Below are 16,666 nucleotides of genomic sequence, written 5' to 3' on the forward strand. Positions count from 1 at the left end.
ATGTAACACATAAAACAATGAAAATGAAACAAAGCATAAATGAAAGTAAAAAAAAATAAAAGGACAAACACAAACTAAAAAGGAAAACAGATAAAAAAACTACAAACATTAAAATGGCATTTAGTACTTATGTATCAATAACCATCTTCAATGTAAATGGCTTGAATTCACTAATTAAAAGGTAGAGAGTAGCTGAGTGGATTTTCAAATAAAGTGTAGCCTTCTAATGTCCATAAGAAACTTCACTTATCACCAAAGACAAGTACAGACTTAGAATTAAAGGTTAGAAGACAATCCCACAAATGACAACTGAAAAATCAGGGGCAGTTTTATTTAACATAAGATAAAATAGAATTCCAAATAATAAAAGTAGTAAGAAATAGAAATGGACATTAGATTATGATTAAACACATTATAAATATAAATATATAATATAAACAATATATATATATAAATATATATATAAACTGCTGAAGAAGAAATAATACTCATACATATATATGCACTGAATGATGAAACACTGAGATACCTAATTACTGACAGAGCTCAGTAATAATAGCGGAATTTAATACTCTACTGACAACTATGGATAGATGACTGACAGAGAATATATAAGGAAACAATAGCCTTAAATGAGGAACTAGACCAAAAAGACATTTATAGAACATTTCAGTTAAAAATTGCAACATATACATTTTTTCAAGTACATACAGAACATTTTAAAAAATAAATCATAGGCCCTCCCTGGTGGCGCAGTGGGTTAAAGCACAGCACTAAGAAGCTAAAAAGCCACTTTCGCATGAGTTCAATTCCCCCCTGCCCTGGAGGTGACCACCTTGTGTGGCAGACCTCTCCTGACCGCCCGCAGCTCCCCTCAGCAGTGTACTTCGTAGATCTGCCTGTTCTGCTCCCCACTCTGTCTCTGGTGAAGCCTCTCATCGCCCCTGAGCCTTTGGCCTGTATCCCAGGTCTGTATGCTCAAATAAATAAATCTTAAAAATAAATAAATAAATAAATAAATAAATAAAATAAATAAATCATAAATTGGACAGAAGTCAACTGTAAACAAAATTATAAAAGACTGAAATCATAACAAATGATTCTGATAAATGATACTCTGATGATAATGACACAAAAATATCAACTATTAAAAACTGGAAAAACTTAAATATGTGGTGACTAAGCCAGATGCATTTAATAACAACTGAATTAAAGAAAAAAATCAAAAACAGAATCAGAAGTATTTTGAGACTAATGAAAACAAAATTTTAAGTGGTCAAGGACAAACTACTTTGAAGAAGGTGGTAATGGAGAAAGACAAAAGAGGAACTTCTAGGGTGCTGGTGACATGTTTCCATATATAATGGGAATAACATTGGGTGTGGCTCCCTTTGAAAATTCATTGAGTTATATACTGACAATCTGCATATTTTACTTTATGTATGTTATAACAAAATGAGACTACTAAAATATAAAATACTGATATGTATTATACCTGGGGTAAAGGAAAGAATGAAATTCTTTTTTTAGGTTTTCCTACTAGTACATTTAACTTCTATATGATCAGCTACTTTTAATATGTAATATGTACTATTTAATATCTAGTATGCCTTGGACCTCTAAGGAGACAGGATTAAGAAAGTAATTAAGGTTAAATGAGATCATAAGAATGGAGTTCTGGTCTCATAAGATTAGTAACCTCATAAGAAGAGTTACTATAGTATGTGTAGCTACCTGATCTTAGATTTCCCATCCTCTAGAAATGTGAGAAAATAAATTTCTGTTGTTTAAACCAGCCTGACATTTTTTATGGCAGTCTGAGCAGACTAAAATAAGGTCCTAGAGAACTTGTCCCTAGTAGGGGAACAAAATATTTGAATAAGTTTTGTATACAGCTTGAAGAACAAATGAATCTTGGCCTTGTAAGAATAATATAAAAGTGAAAGACTTTAGATCCCCACTGTCCAATATGTAACTAAAACCACTGTAGCAAATTATAGTCACATAAAATTAAAAATTCAAATTTAAAGTCCCAAGAGCCACATATCAAGTACTCAATAGTCATGTGTTAGACAGTACAAAGAGAGAACATTTTCTTCATTACAGAAAGTTTAAAGGACAGTATCTATATGTCTGGAATTACGATGGAACATGATGTTCGGAACTAACTTCCAAATGAACTTTCCAAATTAGTAACAGGATATTAAAAAGAGATACAATCCAAAGAACATAAAATTCAACATAAAGATGAAATAATTTATTTCAAGGCTGATGATAGAAGGCTAGTATCTTTAAAATTGGACATGATTCACTTTACAGTAACATTCACAATTTTGCAACCAAAACTTCTTTGATATTACTCCTCTATCTAATCCCAACAATATGTATGATTAATTCACTTTTCTTAATTATATAGTTTAAATTGCCCTAAGATGATTAATAAAATAAACAGTATTTCATGATTATAGGCTATACTTAAAAGTTTAATAACCAATTTCTTTATAAAGTAGCATAAAAATAAATTAAGGTAAACTATAATTTACCATTTAGCAATTCAATTAGTGCAGGGATTATTCCAGATTTGGCAAGCAATGCTGCACAAGAGTCATCCATAGATACAGTCCCAATCATTATAACCACTTCTAAAACAAGGTCATCTTCTGCAACACCTAGGAAAGCCAAATAACACAAAGGTTTCACTGAAACATCCTGATCAAAATCCTTTCATATTACAAACATTTCAATGCACATAAAACAAACTGAAAGCTGTTAGATCAGTTCTATGAATCCTTAACAAGTTTATGCCTATGTCCTCTTCTCCAAATTTCCATGGTCACTGATGACAGCTCATGTTGGGTGTGGGCAAAAGAAACTTTGTGAGTCCATATATACACATGTACAGGAAGGATGTATTTGAAATTTTTAGAAAGCAAGATAAAAAGTTAACAAGAGGGAGTGAAGGAAACTAATACTAAGAAAACACTGTTAGGAAAAAGAGTATATAGATATATAAGATAGACACAGTAACCACATTTCTGGGAAAAAGAAACTAGAACACATTTCAGATAACTGAAAATGTGTTATTTAGTAAATAGGTCACAAAATACAGTCCTAGGATTCTTATCCACAACAAAAAGAATTAACTTAGTGATTATACAAAAATGAAATACTTAGCACAAACCTGGTTTTAATTTATCCTTGAGGTATGGGACCAATTTATACTCCTTAAGAACCAATTCCCAATCCAAATCTGGAATGGTTAGATTTGCAAGAGTTCCCAAACATTCTATCACAAACTCTTCTTCTTCATCATTAGAAATTTGGGCTGCAAGGTCCCCAACATAATCCTGAATAAAAGAGAATTCAAAAACAAAGTATAATTCCTTTAAAAGAAAATTTAATAATTAAACTCATAGAAAGAGAAAATTAATGGCAAAGGCATCTTTGTTTTGAAAATAGGGAGCTAAATGGCTAAAGGAGACTATGGTGACCTAGTTTAAGGCAAGAAAACTAGAGTGAGGATGAAAAAGTTAGGGGTTAGGAATTATAACAAGAATTTTAAAACAGGATGATATTTCTAAGAGGTAAACTCACAAGGAAGTTGACAAAAGGGTCAGGAATTAATACTTGATGAGAGCTCAATGAGTTATATTTTCAAATGTTAGCACTCTAGACCTTAGTTCTCAGGCTTTTTTAATAGAGAGATATCAAATATTATACTTACAATAAATAAATTTTTAGTTGGCCCATCATGCTGGGAAATGTTCCTAATCATTTTCATCAGCAGTGGATCCTTGAATTTCAAAGCTCTCTTCATGAGCATTTTCAATCCATTTCCTGGTATAGAAAAGCAGAAAATAGCCTCAATAAAATTAAATTTAATGATTTTTAAATTTAAAGCTCTGAAAAATAAAAACTAACTCGCAATGGGCTATAGTGGAGGACTGTGGGTGTCTTGGTGATAGGTGTGATGACATGAATCTGAAGAGGTATATAATCCCAGGCCTCTGAAAAACATATAGTGTATAATGTTGTAAACCAATGTTATCTTAATCTAGCAAACAAACAAAACCCAACTGACAAACCTTTTTTTTTTTTTTTTTTTTTTTAATGAAATACCACCTGTGTACATACTGGTTAATGTTTTGGAAGTACAGGTTCTCCTCCTTCAAGTATAGTCACCATAGTGTACCCACCACTGACACAGCCATATTCCCCACCATAGTCCACTGTCCTCTCTTCCCACTCTTTGCTCACACCTCTTCTGACTCCTCCCCCTCTGGATGCCTCAAATCTGTGGTCAATTTTAAGGGTTGGTCTAAAAGTTTGACTTTTTCTTACCCTTTGTTTGATTTTCCTATACTGCACATATCAGTGACACCATCCAGAATTTATTTTTATGAAAGCACAAATCTTAAGTGTATAATAGATTTTGGTATATGTATGTCCCTCTGTAATTCATACCCAATTAAGACATACAACAATTTCATTGTGTAACAGTTTGTTTTACAAATAAAAACTTTCATTTTATAGAGAAAATATTTGAAGATCAAATTCCAATTAAGTGTAACCTTTGTTGACTTATGTTTCTGAGGGATAAGTAATCATATGGATTAAGAATATTTGACTGACTGACTCAGAATATCTAATCTTTAATTTTCAAGCTATTTAAAAATTTGATTTACATAGTGACTATAAATCTTAATTCATTATTATATATTTTCTATCATATACCGATTACTATATGATAGAGGTTATCTCTGAAGCTGAAAGGTACTAACCTTCACAGATAAGCTGTACATTCCTTTTATTAGCAGCAAGATTAATGCAGAAAGAAATGAGTTCCAAGTCAATTCGCTCATCTGAACATTCAAAGAGCATCTTCATTAACTAGCAAAAAACATAGGGCAAGTTTTACTAAGAAAAAAAAAAATCCAGCCAAAACAAATAAACAAAAAACTTGGTAATATTTTATTACAATGTGTTGTCTTAAATTGTATGTTGGAAATAATAAATCCAATTACAATTCCAAAACACGGAAGTAACAGGCTCTCACCGAGTAACAGAAATAAATGGCTAATGAATTACTATATGCTCAGCATTAAGTACAAACTTTCAAAGACTTGAAATACAAGAGAAAATTAGGTAAAGCCTTTGCATTTAAGGAATTTAAAATACTGTGTGGAAGCAGAACATACTGACCAAAGAAAACAGCCTGTGCAAAGGTTAAAAACACAGAAAATACATTCTTCTGAAAAACTAAAAGAAGGTAAGCATAGTTGGAGTGAGAGAGTGTTCAGAGGTAAGAGTAAAAGCCAGATTGTGCAGGGTTGTGAAGTACACGTTTAAAAGATTTGGGGCTTCATCCTAGGGATAATGAAAAGTTATTAAAGGCTTCTAAGTAAGGAACATGTAGTGATAAGATCTGTGTTTTAAAGAGGCTTGGACAGTGTAGAAAATGGCCTGAAATAGGGTTATGAGAATGCTGTTTAGCTAGGAGGCTACAAGAAAAGTCTAGGTTAGATCCTGGAGAAGGTACGGCAACAGAGATAGAGATGAAAAGATGGATTAGAAATATATTTAGAAAAGAGAAACAAGACAATTTTATAATTGACTAGATGCTCGAGTTAAGGGAGAATAGTTAATGATGGCTCCCAGATTTCTGCACTGAGCAATGAAATGAATAGTGGTAATAACATTTTCCAAAAAAAAGGGAAAGCAGGGTAAGAGGAAATTTTGAGGGGTATTGATAATGATTTGCATTTTAGACATATTGTATTTAAGTTACTAAGTTATGCAGATGTTCAGAAATATGCACACCTGAGTTCAGAGGGAATATTTATACTGGATCTATAATTTTAGGAATTGTGGTATATGGTTGATAAATGAAACTGTAAGTTGGATTCAATGATTTGGGCATGAGTATAAAATGAGAAAATAATTCTATTCAGCAAGAGAAAGGGAAGAAGGACTTGAGAAGCAGCAGAGAAGTAGGGAAAGGTAGGCCACCTATACCATTCGGTAGTAACTTATTAGTCATGGTGAGACAGTTGTTATTACAAAGGTATAATAAACAACTTCTATGCTATAGTTTTGAGAAGTTAGTGTTCTATTACTGACAAATAAGAAAAAGCAATGAATAATAAAATCTAACACCTGAATATTTCTTATTTTTTCTCTCAGATCAATAGCTTTTGAGATTCAGAATGCTCTCATGAATACAGAAGTGTGTCTTATATAGTATGTATCTGTTACTGGTTTAGACTTTATTCTGTTAAATCTCGCTTCATTATTCTATGTTAATTCCAAATAACTTCTAAGTTTCAAAAAAGGATAATGTGTTAAACAAAAAGAAATCAAGTGTACTTCTGTGTGATGGTATAGAATATAGTTTCAAATTTGAAGCCAAATTTTAAAACACAAATTCACTTAAAATTGTTTGAAAAGCAAAATATTTAGATATAATTCTAGCATGGCTAACTATACATATTCACATAATTTAGTATATTCTGAAAACTATAAAACACTATAAAAGATGTGTAGTAGTTGATCTCTATGATGCCTTTTCCCAGAATGCAGCTCTTTAACCACAAATCTTGCTTTTAATGGAATCTTGGGTAAAGAATAATGGCAGTACAAAAAAAAAAAATGCATGGCAAAAATGAAACTCAAATTTACTGGATATCCATTTAACAGATTTTACTACCTATATATGAATTAACTGCCAATTAAAATTAAATTAATAAAACACTATTTTTAATTATAACTTTTTTTAAAGTAAAAATTTATGTGCAGTCCTCTAAGACAACCAGTAGGCTTTCAAACTAATTCAAAGCCTACAACATATTTCTTTTAAATACTTACTACTATGAGAAGCTTTTTGATAATATAAAAAAAAATCTGTTATATCAAAGCACAATGCTTTAACCGCATATATCAATTGCTATCTACTTGAAATTCAATTTTGTAAAAAAAATTAACCTCTGTGGTATGAAAAATGCCCTTTAAAATGATGTAAAAAATAAACTATCATAATAAAAAAATAGAGCATCAAGTAATTTGTTTAGCAGCTGAGGGTTTTAGGTTGCTTATAAACTCGACTTTACTTTTTGACTTTAATGTTAAATCCTGTGGTGAAATAATCAAGAATTAGAATTTTAAAATAAGAAATGATTTGAAATCTTATCCAAATTTCAACCCTTCTAAATCAAGAAAAATTAGGACTAAATGTTAAGAAAATATATCATGATATAGAATTAGTTTTTTTTTTTATAAGAGAAAGGCACTTCAATTTTAATTAAAGCATTCAAATTTGAACATAATAGCTTGATTCTAACTCTGCATGCAACATAATGTCTTTACTTCAACTCCTATCCTGACACTTCAAAAGTAAGTGTAATTGCTGACAACTAAGAAATATTAAAACTAGATTTGTTCTGTTTTAACTATGTCCATTGTCATCTTTTACTAATTTAACAGGAAGCCACTCACTAAAAGGGCTTCAGCCGGTGCAATGAAGAGGCAATAGTGTTCAATCAGACAAGTCCCATATTGAGTATCAGATACCAAAGACCCAGGACTGAAATCACTATGTCTAGACTCTCTGGCACCTGACTTCACTTATTTACCAGTGACCAGAGGCCAACCCCCACAGCTCTCTGTATTCACATACACCTCTTTCACCCCCAGCCCCCTACCCAAACATCTTTGAATGATTATGGCAGAACTCTGCATGCCTCAGGAATCTCTTCTGACTGGCTACTCCCTAACTCTGCTGTTTGAAGTGATGCTCTGGTTTCTGAACTTCAGCAGATAATGGCAGGCAGGAGCAAAGGGGGCTGTCAGAAAGGACGTTTACCAGCATTCAGCTAAAAAGAAGCACACAGATCAAAGAGGGGCCAAATAGGACAACTGTGGTAGAAAACATGTGGATAGCTATGAAGATTCTTATACACTGTTCCAGGGTAAAATATTAAATAACACTATGACATCACTACCTAAACATGTACTTTGATTGGCCAGTCTATTACCAATAAATACTTTTATAAGCATCTGGATGGCATTTGCACCTATTTAAACAAAACATGCATCTTAGAGGTCTAAATAACAATGAACTGTTAATGTGTACTTTTAAATATTACTAGAATACAACCATTAACTCCTGGTTATCCCCAAGTATTCTTATATGAAACAATTCACCCACTGAGACCATTAGATCATATATAAAGATAACTTGCCCTGGCATCCAAATTTTGCAGAATAGTGATATAATAGAGTGGAAATGAATAAGCTGCATAATTAGATGTAATAAAGTATAAAAGAAGCAAAGAAATATAATGTTGGGAGCAATTATGAGGCATGTATAATCACTTATACTGAATATTAAATATTTTACAAAAGTAAATTCCAATTAAAAATCTATCCTATAAAACACACATAAGAAAGGCAGTATTTAAACTGGACAGTTTTTAGATTTCATTAGGTCCCCGCAAAATGAGGAAGGTTCAATATTTTATTAATATTACCTAACTTTTGTATAGTGTTTTATAATCTATACAGCTCCTTTACATAAATATCTAATTCAATTAAAGAACATGATCATACCCACATTTTTTTGATTACTGAAATGAAAACTACTGAACCATTGCTTTCCTACTCAAAAGTTATTTTAGGTTTCACATTTGAAACATTCATTTGCAATACATGATTTTTTTTTACTAAACAAAATTTAAAAATTAAAAATGCATAATTTCAAAGTAAACAGTATTACATTATCTTTAAGATATTTTGAGCCTCAGATGCAACTTTATTTTATAATATGGTTAGTTAGTTGTTGTCAGTGAGTTTGAAACTTTAATAGTATTATAAATATTACATTGAGTAGCCAAATAACTCCGAAAGAATTATCTTTTTCATTCCTGAACAAACTTGAAAATTTCAATTTTGACCATCATTTTCCCTCTATGATTCTTTTATTTTACAATGAAGTTGGCATTGGGTAACAAGGAATCCATGTTAAGTTTTCCTAGATATGTCAAAATTGAGTCTTACAAGAACAAGGTACAAACTGGATAGTACTTTATTAACAAATATATTTTATAGTATCATTTAGTTTCTCAAAATATGGTCTCATACTGAAAAGTTTCAGGTGTTTATGGCATGATGTGACTATTCCTATAAAGGTTGAACTTTAAAAATAATTTTTTTAAAAGAACATTTAGAGAGAAAAAGTAACAAACAAAAACTAAAAAATCCTTGACCTCTTGTGAGTTTTCTTCATAAAATACAGAACATAAGTTTTCTGAAATCCCACTACAGAAATGGTCATTGTTAGAAAATTAGCTGGCAAGAAATCATATGTGAAAATTGTTCTTAAAAAGGTTTAGGAGGATTTTCTACACACACATTTTTTAATAGTAAGTTCTCAAAGTTAACTTAAACAAAATCATTTCTGATTCTTTAACAAAATAAAGTTTTCAAGTTTTATATACAAGGGTAAAAAATTTTATGTATGTAATTTGCTGTAAGGGAATTTATATTCATAGTCACTATTGTGTCAGTAATCTTCATTAAACTGAGCTCCATTAAGCTTGAATATCTGATTACTGGAACACTCAGCATGATTTTATTTTTTGCGATTATACATTCAATAAATATATAAAATTATAATAGAGAAGGAAACTCCAAATTCAAGATTCAATAGAATATGCTTCTCATCTCTTTTTAATTTATATTCACTCTCTATAATGTTATTTTCTTAAAATCTAAGCTGGATAAAAACATTCTAGGCAAGAACACTGTTCTCTTTTGTCTACTTCCCAGTTCATATCCTATAGTCAATGAAGTTCTGACACCAAATGGGATTGGAAAAGAACCATCCTTTGAAACTGCAAAACAGAAACTCTACAAACATATGGAGTGAGACTGCAGTAAATCACCTGTAATCTCCTTTTGACATGGCTACTCTTTTATTGAAAACTTGTTTGACAAAGAGTTTGATTACATTTCACATTGGCTACAGTCTGACATGAGTTATCTTTATAAAAAAGTCTTGCCTTTTAAGATAAGATACGCTATATTCTTTGAGGGATGCCCATATCCTATAATCAGGCATAATTAGTTTATCTATGAGAAATTATCCTCGAAATCTTTTCAGTTTTTCAACTGCATGTAGATAAAATATTAAAATTATGAAAAAGCAAATTTAATTTTAGATGATACGAAAGATAAATAAAAGGTGGTCAAACATAATAAAAAGAAACTATAGTCTTTTTTTAACACATATTAACTATTTTCAAGAAGTATTTCTTCAATAACTTACAATAGACTAACAGAATTATAAGTAGGAATAGGAGTTTACTGAGGAGTTACTTCAATAAATATGACTTAGTATTTTCCTTTTTCTAAAGTGAAAGTATATTTTATTGTATATTATACACCCTTAAATTTTGTCTTTTCTATTTTAGAAAAGCATTTATAAAGCCTAATATATATTAAAAATATTAAAAATAATTCCAGTAATCAGATACTCAAATTAGAGGAGCTCAGTTTAATGAAGATTAGTAGCACAATAGTGACTCCATGAATATAAATTCCCTTAAAGTTAAATTACATACATAATAATCTTTATTCTTATAACACAGTCCATGTAAAAACAAAAACCACAAATTCCATCAAGGCAGAACATGAAATATATTAAGCACCTGATTTGTAGTAAAAACCTTTCTTGAGAACACAGCTATAAATATGAAATAATTTTTATGAAACAGTTTTCCCATTAGGGAATACAAGGCATTTAAAACCACCATTAACAAAATTAAGGAGCAAATGACAAAGAAATGTATGCAATATGAGAGAGTAGTAAAATACTTTGTATAGAGAGATCTTATTTATTAATCCTAAAATTATTAACATGCCAATGGAAAAATTGGCAAAAGTATGAACAGCTTATAATATAATATGGGTAACAAGCAGAAAATATTCAGTTTCACCAACATTCATTAAAATGCAAGTAAAACTAAACAGAGACACTTCAACTTGAGGAAACTTGTTATTGAAAGTGAAATATAAACTCATGTGTTCTTAGAAGGTAAGTTGACTATGTAATATGTCAAATACATAAGTGTTCCTTACTTTTTACCTAGTAACTTGGAATTTAAACTAAAGAAAAAGTTAAAAATGTGGATATCCAATTATACACTATGATAATTATTTTACATTATTTCATTTGGTTATATATATTTAATCTATTTTATGTGGTAAACTGGAAAAAATGTAAACATCAAGATAGTAAGTAAATTATGTACATCATGCAATGAAAAATTATACCAGTGTTAGAAATGATTTTTGAAGCATATTTAAAGACATGGAGAATACTTTTGATCTAGTCAGTAAATAAAGCAATATGTAAATGCTATATAACCTTAATATACTGATTTTTTAACTATGTAGAAAGGAAATTACCAAAATGTTAAATGGTTACCACTAAGTTTAAGAGATTATTTTTAATTGTATACTATTCAGTACTTTCCTTACATTTGATAACAAATTTACATCAATTTAAGAAGGAAGAGCATATCTGATAAGAAGACAGTGAAAAATATTTCTGAATATTTAAAAAAAACATTTGAAATGACTTACCTGTGGTATACAGTCAGTGTATGCGAACATTGATTTAAACCGGTCATCCATGCTTATGTGGTAAAGAACACACATTGCTATTTGTTTATAGTTTTCATTGCCTGAAGAATAAGAAACCATAGATATGGTGATTGATATATGTATATCCAATACTTAGATATATATATAAATTTTAACTACAAATCCTTATAACTCTACTTTAGAAAATCCCTATTCCCTATCCCTATTCCCTATTCATTTCCAAAGTTTGGAACATATATGAAGTAGTATCAATTTTCAAGAGAGAATGTCTGTTTTTTAATGTATATTTTTGAAAAAATAATCTAAGAAGTAGTCATTTTCAGTAGTCTACTGTAAAATACATTGGTTCATTGGTCTCACTATCCTGTTTTATTAACACATGTAATTAGTACACTTCATAAGCATTATTGATGTATAAAATATAGTAAACAAAATGCCAAATTTAATGCCTTTGATTCGTAAATTGAACAATCTTCTAAATGATGAAAAAGAACAGTATTTACAATGTAAAAATATACTTGTATGTATAAAAAACTGTTAAATGATATAAAGTAAGCATAGTAGAATTATCTCAGAACTTTTTAGTTAAAACTGTTGCTAGCTTTATACACCTTGAGATTGTTAAAGTGAATAGTATGGGACTTTAGTATGTTATACAATCCTTCTCTCTACTTTCTGAAACACTATATTTTAAGGACATATTTATGATCTCAAAGTTAGAGACAAAACTAGAGCTAAAAACCTTAAGCTGAAACGTTTTAATCAAAAACAATATCCTTTCAGAAAATTCTGGGTTAATATGAATTCTTTTATATATCTGGAGTTAAAATCAAGAATGCAAATAAATTTAGCTGATAATGTATCAATAAGATTTTAAGAATATTCTAACGTGGAGGATAAATTCAGCTCATTTATCCTGTGTCTACCACAGCACAAAAATTATTAAAAAGTGTTTTTTTGTATGATTTTATAATCTGTTTTATAATTTGATTGAATTTTTCCATATCAGATATATCCTTCGAAGGTGACCAAAACTTCTTAGAGAACATAAACTTTAACACAGCACGTGAAAATTTCTCAAAAAGTACATGCTGGCTGACTTTGTTTTTAGTATTTAAACAGCAGTATTGTAATTATAATTAACAATGCTATATATCTGAAAGTTGCATGAGATTTAATCTTGAAATTTCTCACCATACACTTAAAAGTACTTATATGATAGATATGCTAATCTTACTGTGTTAATCATTTTGCAATATATACATATATCAAATCACTGTTTGTACATCTTAAACTTTCACAACACAATAGGTCAACGATATCAGAGGCTGACAGTGAAGAAATATGCATTTTTTAAAAAATTTTTATTTATTCATACAGAACTGGGTACAGGCCAGAGATGTGGAGGGTGAGAGGCTTCACCAGAGACTGAGCGAGGAGCAGAACAGGCAGATCTACGAAGTACACTGCTGAGGGGAGCAGCGGGCGGGTCAGGAGAGGTCTGCCGCGCCATGTGGATCTCCTCCGGGGCAGGCGGGGATCGAACTCATGCGGAAGTGGCCTAAGCTTCTCAGTGCTGTGCTCTAACCCGCTGCGCCACTAGGGAGGGCCGAAATATGCACTTTTTTAAGTGAAAGACAGAAATTACTGGTTCTATAAGAGCTTCAGAGATGAGATAGAAGTATTTTATGTAATTTCCAGGTATCTTCTACTAGTAAGTAAAAGAAAAGTAGAGTGACCCTCTATCTCTAGTTCTTTGTTTTTCAGTGCCTTATATGTTAGATAAAAATATACGTTAAGGAAGAACAAAATGATCTTCAAAACAATGTCAATTATTTGCATTCCTATATTCACAATGAAGAACCTAAAGATCAGAGAAAAAAAAAAAAAAAGCTTGCCAGACACCTAGTAAGTGACTCAGCAGGGATTTAATCAGGTCTCTGATTACAAAATCTACATGTGTTGTTACAATACTTCTCAGACATTTTTGTACCAAAAACTGAAACTGTCATCAAGTAAAATATTACCATGCATAAAAATCTGCTATATGATTGACACTTAACTATAATAGGATAATATATATATATATTTTAAATTTTTTATTTGTACCTACAAAACTGGGGTACAGGCCAGAAGCTCAGGGGCGGTGAGAGGCTTCACCAGAGACAGAGTGGGGAGCAGAACAGGCAGATCTACAAAGTACACTGCTGAGGGGAGCAGCGGGCGGGCCAGGAGAGGTCTGCCACGCCATGTGGTCACCTCCGGGGCAGGCGGGAATTGAACTCATGCGGAGTGGCTTTAGCTTCTCAGTGCAGTCAGTGCTTTAACCCGCTGCGCCACCAGGGAAGGCCGGATAAAATATATTTTTAAAAACTGAGACTTCTGTGTCTTTTAAAGGTCTATTTCCTAAGTTTTTCAATATTAATACAAAAATAACTCCTTATAATAAAACAAAAGCTATTTCTATTTTTGTCAGATAAATACATACTAGTAATCTTTACTAAATACATACTAATAAATACATACTTTGATCTTTACTAAAAAATGTATGAATCCACTAACTCAACCACTTGGAATTTAAATGTGCAGGAACTATATTTTCCACGAGAAATAATATTTTATATTTTTGTGTATTTCTCCATAGTATTATAATTTACTGAAAAAATAAAAATAAAGCATCCAGGTCAAATCATTGTAGGTTAATTTTGGGTCTTTTCCTACTGTTTGAAAAAACTCCACTACATAACCTAATGGAGAAGAGAGAAAAGTTCTAAGGGTAGTGACCACAGATTTAGATAAAAACCAAGATAAAAACCAAGATTTGAAGAATTTGGAATTCTTTTCTTTTTAAGATTTATTTATTTATGCACACAGAACTAGGGTACAGGCCAGAAGAGCAGGGCTAGTGAGAGGATTCACCAAAGAGAGAATGGGGAGCAGAACAGGCAGATCGATGAAGTATACTGCTGATGGAAGCAGCAAGCGAGACAGGAGAGGTCTGCTGTGCCAAATGGATCATCCCTGGGTCAGGAATCGAACTTGCACTGAAGCAGCTGAAGCTAGCTTGCAGTGCTGTGCTCAACCCATTGCGCCACCAGGGAGGGCCCTGGAATTATTTTCATTATGGTTATGAGTTTTTCATAAGGAAACACAACTGTTAATCTGAGATTCAAACAGTTATGATTACAAAGCCTGTGTGTGTATTTTTTCTTAGTCCTTTTAATAGGCAGTGCAAAGGGTGAAATGAATAATGTGCCATATAAGCAAGTTCTTCTCATCATTCTTTAATGGCACAGAATGGAGAAGCAGTTACAAGGCACTCTAAAAGCCATGTGAGTCTTTAGGAAAAAGGTGAGAAGATGGTAGAAGAGGGAAAGTAAGTAGATGAAATGCAGGAAGACAGTCAGTTACAGTTATTTAATCAAAGGACCTGTGTCCAAATACAGTAGATTCCAATGAATGAAGTTACTGACAGATAAGTTGCATTATCCCGCAAACAGCTTTAGGAACTAGAACTATAAGAACAGTTTGAAACTCACTTCCACTAAATTAGATAATAACTGCAACACAGCAGTGCTTGATTTTATGAGAAAAGCAAAGTTGCAGAAGCTTACTGGGTCAGTAGAGTTGTTGATAAAAATGTTACACACTTGTGGTTAAGGGCTCAGGCTCTGGAGGCAGACTGCTTGGGTTTAATTTGTGGTTCTGCTACAAATTAACTGTATGGATTATCAGTGTTATGTAACTCTGTGCTGCAGTTTCTTCTTCTGTGAAACTGGGATAATAAGTGAACCTACCTCAAGGGTTGTTAAGTGAGCATTAGGTAGGAGAATCCTGGTAGAGAAATTAGTACTGATTCTGACAACATAATAAATCAATTCCTTATATAATTAGTGTGTTGATGACAACATTTTTCTGTTTACCAACAGCACAGTATACTACATGTGTCCCTACTATATATGTCTTTTGAGTTTTTTTTTTTTAATCCTCAGATTAGATAATAGAGGTAAAGTAGGTTTAAGAGGAAGACAGACTTTCTCTGAGATGAATTAAACAAGATTCAGAGGTATATTTTGAACATGAGGCTGAACATTCTACCTAGTTACTTTCCTATAAAGTTCTGCTATTCCCAAGGTATGGACTTAGGAAAATGATTTCACATTACAAGACTCCAGTCAGTCACCTGTATCTGATAAGGACTCTTCATCATTCTCTCATTCTTACAGAGTAATACATTTCTTAATAAAACTTGAGATAACCCTCTCTACCACCATAAACTCAAGGAATCTCTCCTTCTGTTTTCATGCTTCCTTGCCTGTAACAGAATTTACATTGGAGCTTAATTTCATTTTTAGAGTGGGGAGTGGTCATGGAAGTGAAGTGCTACCAAAAAGATGAAATAACACAGGTAAGTCTGAGAATACTGAAGACAAATTTTGCAACTATTTTACTTCATTATCATTAAGCACAGTGCCCAAGCTAATAAAACCAAGTAATGTATTATCCCCCCTTGTTCAGGCTGAACACAACTGAACAAATGTAACGACATTTGAGTTTTTTTTATCCTCAGATTAGATAATAGAGGTAAAGTAAGTTTAAGAGGAAGATAGACTTTCTCTGAGATGAATTAAACAGGATTAAGAGGTAACGACAGATTCAAGGGACTACAATATTATACTCAAAGGTCTCTCTAACCAAAGTTGCAGATATGTCTACTAGGTTGTGCATGGGTAAAGGTTCCTTAGAATTCAACAATTGATTTACACATATCTATACAATTAATTTTCCTTTTTTGTATTTATTTAAGGAGTGAGCAAAAATATTAGCTGACATTTGCCTTTTTATTTAGAAAAAATATTTAATAAGCATTGTTACTTTATTAATAACTTCTCATTTATGTTGTACAAATCACATAAATACCTTTTAACTCTAAAGAATGTATAAAGACTGTTGTATGTAAGCCACAAGTATCTTATTCATGGATTGAAAATGATTACATAAATGA

At 31.5% G+C, this 16,666-nt stretch overlaps 1 protein-coding gene across 2 annotated transcripts in view; it reads right to left on the reverse strand.

Moving 5' to 3' along the window:
* KIFAP3 (kinesin-associated protein 3) overlaps positions 1–16,666 on the reverse strand; it is a 106,276-nt gene that overhangs the window by 49,498 nt on the left and 40,112 nt on the right. For both annotated transcript variants that reach the window (XM_004688469.2, XM_012729111.1), the window contains exons 11-15: positions 11,641–11,741; positions 4,782–4,890; positions 3,725–3,837; positions 3,182–3,347; positions 2,544–2,669 (exon numbers count right to left, since the gene is read on the reverse strand). In XM_004688469.2, coding sequence (XP_004688526.1) covers positions 2,544–2,669; positions 3,182–3,347; positions 3,725–3,837; positions 4,782–4,890; positions 11,641–11,741 — 615 coding nt within the window. The remainder of the gene's footprint in view (positions 1–2,543; positions 2,670–3,181; positions 3,348–3,724; positions 3,838–4,781; positions 4,891–11,640; positions 11,742–16,666) is intronic.

This window comes from Condylura cristata, unplaced genomic scaffold (assembly GCF_000260355.1).
Source record: "Condylura cristata isolate star-nosed mole 26May11 unplaced genomic scaffold, ConCri1.0 scaffold00024, whole genome shotgun sequence".
NCBI classification, from domain to species: Eukaryota; Metazoa; Chordata; class Mammalia; order Eulipotyphla; family Talpidae; genus Condylura; species Condylura cristata.